Source organism: Elephantulus edwardii, unplaced genomic scaffold (assembly GCF_000299155.1).
Source record: "Elephantulus edwardii isolate Elephantulus edwardi_28Jun2011 unplaced genomic scaffold, EleEdw1.0 scaffold00148, whole genome shotgun sequence".
NCBI classification, from domain to species: Eukaryota; Metazoa; Chordata; class Mammalia; order Macroscelidea; family Macroscelididae; genus Elephantulus; species Elephantulus edwardii.
The window spans coordinates 4,519,344-4,528,145 of record NW_006399898.1 but is presented as its reverse complement, the minus strand read 5'-3'; the positions used below and the strand labels follow the sequence as shown (position 1 = coordinate 4,528,145).

At 61.6% G+C, this 8,802-nt stretch overlaps 3 protein-coding genes across 3 annotated transcripts in view; 2 read left to right on the top strand and 1 right to left on the bottom strand.

Annotated features, from left to right (window-relative positions):
- Window positions 1–757, top strand: part of OGFOD2 (2-oxoglutarate and iron-dependent oxygenase domain containing 2) — a 4,872-nt gene extending 4,115 nt beyond the window's left edge. Inside the window, exons 6-7 of the mRNA XM_006894638.1 lie at window positions 165–422; window positions 494–757. Coding sequence (XP_006894700.1) covers window positions 165–422; window positions 494–757 — 522 coding nt within the window. The remainder of the gene's footprint in view (window positions 1–164; window positions 423–493) is intronic.
- Window positions 758–3,207: 2,450 nt separating this feature from the next.
- On the top strand, window positions 3,208–4,738 carry ARL6IP4 (ADP-ribosylation-like factor 6 interacting protein 4). Its single transcript, XM_006894637.1, has 5 exons — window positions 3,208–3,334; window positions 3,674–3,979; window positions 4,054–4,171; window positions 4,528–4,597; window positions 4,682–4,738. The coding sequence occupies exons 1-5, from the start codon at window positions 3,208–3,210 to the stop codon at window positions 4,736–4,738; spliced, it is 678 nt and encodes a 225-aa protein (XP_006894699.1).
- A 3,704-nt stretch (window positions 4,739–8,442) lies between these two features.
- Window positions 8,443–8,802, bottom strand: part of PITPNM2 (phosphatidylinositol transfer protein, membrane-associated 2) — a 24,704-nt gene continuing 24,344 nt past the window's right edge. The window contains exon 24 of the mRNA XM_006894636.1: window positions 8,443–8,766. Within this exon, the coding sequence (XP_006894698.1) occupies window positions 8,443–8,766 (324 nt within the window). The remainder of the gene's footprint in view (window positions 8,767–8,802) is intronic.

Genomic DNA, 8,802 nt, shown 5'->3' with positions numbered 1-8,802 from the left:
TGTCCCCACCTGGGATGTGAGACAACAGTGATGGGGTTAGGCTGATTCTGGGTGAGTTGATGTGTACCCTCCGCACTCCCCAGGACACAGGGAAGGACTGTGATCATGTGGGGTGAAACCCTAGCCACTCTGCCAGCTCTGGGGGATTCCCTGTCCCCCAACAGGTGCTGCTCCATGAGTTGGGCCTGGACGAGCCGCTGGTGACGCCCCTGCGGGAACGCTTCCTGCAGCCACTGATGACCCAGCTGTACCCCGAGTACTGTGAGGGTCCACTGGACAGCCATCGTGCCTTTGTGGTCAAGTACGCGCCAGGCCAGGACCGTGAGCTGGGCTGCCACTACGATAATGCGGAGCTCACCCTCAACGTGGCCCTGGGCAAGGCCTTCACAGGAGGCGCCCTGTACTTCGGGGGTCTCTTTCAGGTAAGCGGATGTGGCCAGGGGGCCGGGCAGGGCTGCTGTGAGCACCCAGGCCTGAGTCCCACTGTCTGCAGGCACCCAGTGCTCTGATGGAGACCCTGGAGGTGGAGCACGTGGTGGGCCAGGGCGTCCTGCACCGGGGCGGCCAGCTGCATGGGGCCCGGCCCCTGGGCACTGGTGAGCGCTGGAACCTCGTCATCTGGCTCCGAGCCTCTGCCGTGCGCAACCGTCTCTGCCCCATGTGCTGCCGGGAGCCCGACCTGCTGGATGACGAGGGCTTTGGCGACGGCTTCACCCGAGAGGAGCCCACCACGGTGGACGTGTGCGCACTGACATGAGCCGGGGTGGCCCAGAGAGCGGGGCAGGAGCAGCTGGCGGAAATAAACTCCCTGCACCCATGGTACTTGGTGCCAAGGACACTCAGGCAGCTGGGTCTTTCTTTGAGCAGATGGGCTTGAGGGGCAGAGTCCGAGGTGGAGAGTGAGTCTTGGGGAGGGCTGGGTGAGGACGAGGCCCCCATGCGGTCGGCCAGCCTGATCCCATGAAGAGCTCCGGCATGTAGGACCCTGAGGCTGAATGACTGAGGGTCGCAGCCAGGGAAGAGGACAGGCATGAACCATTAGTAGTGGCCTTTGAAACGGGTGTTTGCACACTTCCCTTGTCAGAGAGATCTGAGAGGACATCAGTGGCATTTTCGGGATAGATGTTGAGGGCTCAGTGCAGGGACTGCCTGGGTTCAAATCTGGGTTCTACCCCTTCTCATGGTGACTGTTTGGTCTGGGAAGTGCCTCCTCCCAAGAGCCACAAATGTTAACATTTGTAAAGGTCCAACAGTATTTGCTGTTGTCATTATTATCAAAGCCTTTGCCACTTGGTCCCTGAGCTGGACAAGACCCACAGCTGTGTCCCTGTTCAAGCCCTGACTGCTGGTTGTTCTGGGAATGCCAGAGAGCCTGGGGCCACCAGCCCACCCTGCACAAATCCACTCAACCCTCCGCTCAGCTGCCCTCTGACGGGTCTTCACTCTCCTTGTGGACACTGGCTTTGGTGACCCCTGTGGTCAGTCGTATGACCTTGGGCTGCTAACTTAAATGCGGTGGTGATTTCCGGGGGTTTGAAACCCCCAGCAGCTCTTCAGGAGAAAGATGGGCCGACTTCTCCCCTTAACATTTACGTCCTCGTAAATCCAAATTCCAGGCTGCCAGACGTCAGAGCAGACTCAGCAGCAGTGGAGTATCAGTGTTACAGAAAAGAAGACCCAGCAGTGCCAGGCTTATGCACTCAGCTGCTAACCAAAAAGGTTGATGGTTTGAACCCATCAGCTGACTCACGTGGGAGAAAGATGTGCTAATCTGCAAAGGGTGTTGTTAGATACCGACCAGTCTTGTGAACCACAGTGACCTTGTATGTATGTGCCTGGTCCTACATCCTCCTTGAATTGCTGTGTTTGAGCCCAGCGGTACCAGTCACTTATCAATTCATCTCACTGAAGGACTTCCTCTTTCACTGACTCTCTTCTTTACCAAGTGTGATGTCCTTTAGCAATTGGTCCCTCCTGATCATATGTCAAAAGGTCATTACATAAAGTTTTAACCATTCTCACGTCTAAATCATTCCGGCATTTCTTGTTCCGGTCATCCACGGTATAGTCAGTAATTTTTGCCCCACTCTATGTAATTCAGATGCATCAGCTCTTCAGCTAAAGTCTTGGAAACCCAGTGGAGCAGTTCTACTCCGTCCTACAGGGTCGCTGGGAGTTGCAGTCCACTCTAGGGATTTAGCAGATGGGGCTGGAAAGATGGGGTCCCCGAGGTGAAGCCCGCAGTCAGCTGAGGTGGACAGTGTTGGGGTATCCAATAAACAAGCATGGGCTTACTTGGGCTTATTTACTAACAGTGCAGTGAAGGATTTTATGGTTTTCACCACTTCTGGGGGCTGCCGTCTGCCAATCCCTCTGTATCTTCCTGCAGAATGAAAACCTCTCTTCCAATTTGCGATCCCTGACAGGGACGGAGGCAAAGCAGGCACAGCCTCACTTCCTCCTCTGTGCTGTTATAAATCCCTAAACCCGTATGAGCCTGGGCACATACCCGCAGTGGACAGGCCCTGAGAACCCAGAGAGCAAAGTGGAGTCCAAGGCATCGAGGAGCAGGGGGCAGGGCTGGAGAACTGGGACTGGTGCCAGGCCGGAGAGCGCGTGGGGGCAACACCTTGTGGCCTCGGCCCTTTTTGAGGAGGAGTGGCAGCGCCACGCATTGGCTAGATTGGCCCAGCCAGGGTCTCGGAGCTCCGGAACTAAAGGAAGCAGGGTCTCTTCCACATCGGATCGCCCTCTCGACGGATCAACTTCCGGTGCTCTGTCCTGGGCCGGAAGCCAGCTGGCCGTCGCATCCGTACGCGCAGGCGGGATGTCAGGTTGCCGCTCGGTCTCATAGGCGGTTAGGTTAGTTACAGAGTGGCCCCAGTGACTCTTCCTGCAGGCCTCCAGGCCAGGGACGGCGGGCGGTGGAGGGCAGGAGCGCACGGGGGGAAACCCACTTCCCGGGACTGAGGGTCCCCTGCTGTCCCCTGCGCGCAGAGCTCGGTGCGCAGGCGCGGTGGACGCGGTCCCTTAAAGGGGCAGGGAGGTCGGCGAGACTGCGGGGTCCCCGGGGCTGGAATGGGTCGCGGCTGCGCGGTGTCCTGGGTCTCCGCCCTGGAGCAGTGGTGGCTGTTGGGATCCTCGAGCAGATCCCCCATCGGAGCCCTAGACTGAGCACGCTCCTCCGCACCTCCCGCCCCAGGCGCTATGGTTTACGGCGGGTCTCGCAAGCGCTCGAGGAGCCGCAGCCGGTCCCGGGGCCGAGGGTCGGAAAAGAGGAAGAAGAGGAGCCGTAAGGACGCCCGCAGAAGTTGCTCGGCCTCGCGATCCCGGAGCCGCAGGGCCAGCACTGCCTCCGCGGTCGAGGGTGAGGACCAGAGGGGCTGGGAGGCAGGGTGCAGGCATTTCACGGGAGCTAGCGACTGGCTTTGGGGGAATGGCTGTCAGCCGTCGTCAGGGGCGGAAGGGGAAGAGTGTGGGTCGCAGGGGGCCTTCAACCTGGCCTTCTGTGCAGCCGGGCCCGAGGTGTAGGTACTGGCCTTGGCTACCTGGCCCAGAAGGTTCCGCTCCAGGGTGTGCGAAGCCCTGCCGTGGAGAACCTTGGCCAGCGGTGGCCGAGCCTGCCCCAGCTTAGAGCCAGGAGACAGGGATTCTTCTCCCCCTGGCCTTCCAGCCTCACCTTCTCCCTGCACCACAGAGAGAAGCAAACACAAGGCCCGGAGGAGACCACGGTCCAGCTCCTCCTCCTCTTCTTCCAGTTCTTCTAGCTCCTCCTCCTCCTCGTCCTCCTCTTCCTCCAGCGATGGACGGAAGAAGCGGAGGAAGTACAAGGACAAGAAAAGGAAGAAAAAGAAGAAGAAGAGAAAGAAGCTGAAGCAGAAGAACAAGGAGAAAGCGCAGGTGCAGCAGGCTGAGGCCCTGCCCGGCCCCTCGCTGGACCAGTGGGACCGAGCCGCCAGGGATGACGAGGACGGCCCAGGTACCATGCCGCCCTGGTGTGACGGCGGGCCTCCTCCCTCGACCCCTGCCCACCTCCTGCCTCTCCCCTTCCAGTCCTCACCGACGAGCAGAAGTCTCGCATTCAAGCCATGAAGCCCATGACCAAGGAGGAGTGGGATGCCCGGCAGAGCGTCATCCGCAAGGTGGTGGACCCCGAGACGGGACGCACCAGGTGGGGACTGTGGCCTTCAGCTTAGGCCCCCAGCCCGGCTTCCGTGAGCATCGGCACCATTTATAATGTTCAGGAGAAAGGGCTGGGGCTGCCACTTGTTGATGGGTTGTCTCAGGCCCATCTTCCCTGTTTAGGCGGGTGCCTGGAAGAACTTCAGGGAACTCTCTGAAAGAGCTGACCCTAGTGATAGCAGAGGCTGACCAGGCAGGGCCTCCTCTGCCACCTCTCCTCTCTGCCAGGGCTGGGAATCCAGGTCCCAACCTGCTGGAGCCTGGCTCTGAGGCCCCTTTGCTGGCCTAGCTTTCAATGGTCATGGGCCCCTGCTGAGTACACCCCCAATCTCTTCTCCCCCACAGGCTTATTAAGGGAGACGGTGAAGTCTTAGAGGAAATAGTAACCAAAGAGCAACACAAGGAGATCAACAAGGTGGGTATCAGCCCTTCCTCCGCCTGCCCGTTACCCCCTGAGCTCAGAGTCTCACATCCTTCCCTTTCTCCACTTTTTCCCCAGCAAGCCACTCGCGGGGATGGTCTGGCCTTCCAGATGCGGGCAGGGCTGTTGCCTTGAGGACCTGGTTGGCCGAGGCCTGGGCAGTGTTCTGGGTCGCGAGCCACCCACAGGGTGCCACATGCCTTTTGTCCTGTGGGTTGGCCTCTGGCCGGGTCTGCTCACAGGTCTAGGGGTCACTGACTGGTTCAGCACCTCCTCTCTCCCTGAAGACTTCTGTTCCGGATATTAAACTTGCCTTGGATTGAGAATTTCTGACCTGTAGTGTTTTCGTGCTTAGGTGGGTGCTGTTACATTTACAGGAGAAACTCTGAGGGCCCCTCCCTTAGGGAACTGGGGGACCTCCTGGTGGTAGGGCACAGTGAGCACAGGCAAGTGGCCGCATTCACCTGCTCGGTCAGCCAGCCTGGCTCAGATGCAGTGGCCCAGCAGATTCCTAATGCTGGAAAGAGAGCCCAGCTAGGGTACCACCACCTTCCCTGTTGTGCGGTCCCCGCTGATGGCCATTAAGGGCTCAGGCACTGCAGCCAGGCAGCTTGGCCACTCCTGGGTCCACACTTGTCTCATGTCAGTGGTTTCTAGCATCTCACTATTCTGCTATGGGGCTGACCAGCAGACCTAGTTAATGGGGACCTCTTTGTCCTATCAGGGGAGTGCTCACAAGCCGCGCTCATAGCCACGTCTGCCCCAGCAGCCAAGGTCCATACCCCATCACACCTCACACGTGAACGGGCCCAATCTCCCTAACCCCTACAGTCCACGCCCCACGTGATCCCTTCCTACCCCCTGGACCTGCCCCTCCCCTCCCCCACACCTTGCACTGCACACACACACACCCCCTCTGCACACAGGCACACACTCCCATGCAGGCATGTCCCACACCTGGGCACCCCATACGGCATACTCTCCTTCCCACGCCCCCCAGTGCCCAATGGCCACGCCTCATGCACAGACATGCCCCTTTCCTGCACACTGGCTTCGCCTCATGCATGGGCTTACCCCCCCGCAGTACCAACTGGCCACACCCCCACGCAGACGTCCACAGTGCTGGCCATGCCCTGCATGTAGGCACGCCCCCCCAGGCATGCCTAACCACTGGCCACGGCCCCCATGCACACCCCCACCACTGCAGCCTGGTCATGCCCCCACGCATAGGCACGCCCCCACACTGCACACTGGCCACGTCCACATGTAAGCACACCCACATAGTGCACACGGGCCACTCCCCACAAACTGGTCACGCACTATTAGGCACACCCCACAGCACACGCTGGCCACGCCCCACACAAAGGCACGCCCCAACACCTGCACACTGACCACACACCACACATGTAAGCACACCCACACAGTGCATACTGCCCACGCCCCACAAACTGGCCACGCCCATACCAGGCACAGCCTACCACTCACTGGCCACACCCACGTGTAGGCATGCCCCCACAGCACACGCCCATGCCAGCTGGTCGCGCGCCATGTGTAGACACGTTCCCCACAGCCACACCCCCACAGTGCCCCTGGCCACAGCCCACGTGTAGGCACACCCCACACAGACAAGTCCCCCCCACAGTGCAGTAGTCACGCCCATGCATAGGCAGGCCCCCAGAGTGCACACTGACCACGTCCCACGCGTAGACACGCCCCATGCGTAGGCACGTTCCCCACAGCCACACCCCCACAGTGCCCCTGGCCATGCCCCATGTGTGGACACGTCCCGCGTGGACACACACCCACAGTCCCGTCACCCCGCCCCCCCTCAGTAAAGACGCACAGAAGGAAGCCTTCCTGCTTTAATTGGTGTAACAGACGATGACACGAAACAGAGCACACGCAGGCCCGATGGTGCGAGGACACAGGGGTGTGGGGCCAGGCAGGACGCAGCTCCCACACTGGCCCAGACACAGACGGCACAGGGACACGGGGGTGGACACGTGAAGACAACCAGGAGGGGCCGCCGGGGCCTCTGCCGAATCGCTCTTTCCAAATCAGAGAAGGCAGGTGGTGGGGCCCAGGTGTCAGGTGGGATCCGGGGGGGGCGGGAAGGGGAGGCCTCTAACAGGCCTGGGCGGGTGGCGGTCAGCAGAGGCCACCTCACCCTTTGGTTGTGACTGGTCAGGCGCGAGCCGGTGGCCCAGCACCCAACGCTGTAAACATTTTTATTTCCAGAGGATTCCGCCCTCCCTCTTGGGGTTCTAAAGAGGGGGCGCCTCCTCTGGAGGTAGGGAGGCGGAAGCAGGCCTGGATCCAGAAGAGAAGGCGGGGTGTCTGCCTGTCCCTGCGGGCCGGTGGGAGAGGCCCAGGGGACTATTGCTGTTGTCCTTGGCATGGCTGACAGGCAGGTGGACAGGCAGATCAGGAGACGCGGGGCCGAGCCCCTGACCGCCCGGCTCCTCGGGCCAGGGGGCCTCCCGGCCGTTATTGCAGGGCTCCAAGACTTGTCCAGATGGCTGATCACCTAGTGGGAGGCGGGACGGAGACGGGACGGCGAGGAGGCACTGGCCATGCCCCGCGCGGGGGCTGATTGTCGGCCGAGGGTTCCGCTGGGGAACGGGGAGGCAGATCGTGCACTCCCACTGCATCAGGTCCATGAAAACTTGGCCCAGAGAGTAACCGTCGCTTTTACACGTGGCGCCCTAGACAACAAGGAATCTAAAACACGCACAAGCCCTGAAAGTTCTGTCCCTGCACAGAATCAATACTTTGCGCTCACAGAGGCCCACTTTGGCAGAACGCAGCACACCCCTCCGCTGTACATATCTACACACGGGAGAATGGATGCCAGCTGCCCGGCCACCACCTGCAGCCAGAGGCCGCCTGCCCGGAGGCCGCTCCCTGGGGAGAAGCCTGACTGCTGGGCAGGAAGAGGCCATGCGGCCTCCCGCACCTGGGTGCAGGTAACGGCAGGTGTGCAGGTGGAGGCCAAGCAGCAGGTGGTGAGGAGGAGGGCGGATGCTGAGGCCCAGCGTGCAGAGCAGGGTTCTCCAAGCTCATGCGGCGAGTCTCTGTGCCCCCTCTGTAGCTAATGATGAGCGGTGGCTTGTCAGATGGGCCTCAAAACGGAACTGGCGCTAAAAAATCCCAAGTGTGTGCTCCCCTGCACCCGAGTGGGTTCACGCGGGTCTGGACGGCCGGAACCCCGGACCTGCGTGCAGGCCAGGGCAGAGCTGGGCCCCGTCACAGTGCTGGGTGTTGACGCGTGGAGGGGCTACGCTCGGTATGGAAAGAGATAAGAAAAGGAAGCAGCCAAGATTTGCTCATTTAAAAAAACTTCATAGAAATCAGATCTGAGAAGTAGAAAGGCGTAGAAACGCGGGCAGGTGGCGGCACGAGGCCTCTGCGGAAGGCTGGCTCCACGCTGCAGGGACACACGGCACCAGCTGGCCTCTGGGCCTGGCCGCCTCCGGGGTCCTAGCCTGCATCGCATCACCAACTCCGGGTTTCATGCATCCAAGCGACTGTGCCCTGTGGGGCGCCCGGTCTCCTAACGACACGAACGAAGTCAGTGCAAAACCAGCGAGGCGGCCCACTGAGTAACCGGGGAACGGGGAGCTGTCACAGGCGCCAGTCCGCGTCTCTGTGGCCGAGCTGGGACTTCCGCCGTGCCTGGCCCTGACGTGGGCCTGGGGAGGGCGGTAGGCGCGTGGTTAGTGTTCCCGTGCCGGCCGGGCCAGACCTGCCCGCGCTAGCCAGCGGTGCCCCTTGCCCCTCAGGCCTTGGGCTGGGGGCGCCAGCTCTAGCACCATGGAGACCACGCGGCTCCGGATGCCCTACTTGGGGCCGGCGGGCGCGCTGGGCTCGAGGCGGCCGGCCACTGCCCGGCCCCAGCAGCCGGCGGCCACGCTCATGCTGCGCTGTCCGCGCTGCTCGCCCGCCGTCTGGCTCTGCGTCCGCTCGTGCCGGAGGCCAGCGCTGCCCGGCTGCGCCGAGATGGTGCGGAGCAGGTGGTTGCGGGAGCGCAGGAAGTCGGCGGGGCCCGGCAGGCCGAAGCTGCCCTTGCGGAGCGCCATGCGCGTGGCGGCGTTGCGGGCCGGCCGCGCCCGGTGGTTGTACTTGAGCTGCGCCAGGTGGGCCGCGTAGCCGTCTGTGATGAACTGCAGGTGGCAGACAGGGCCGGGTTGTCAGGGGCG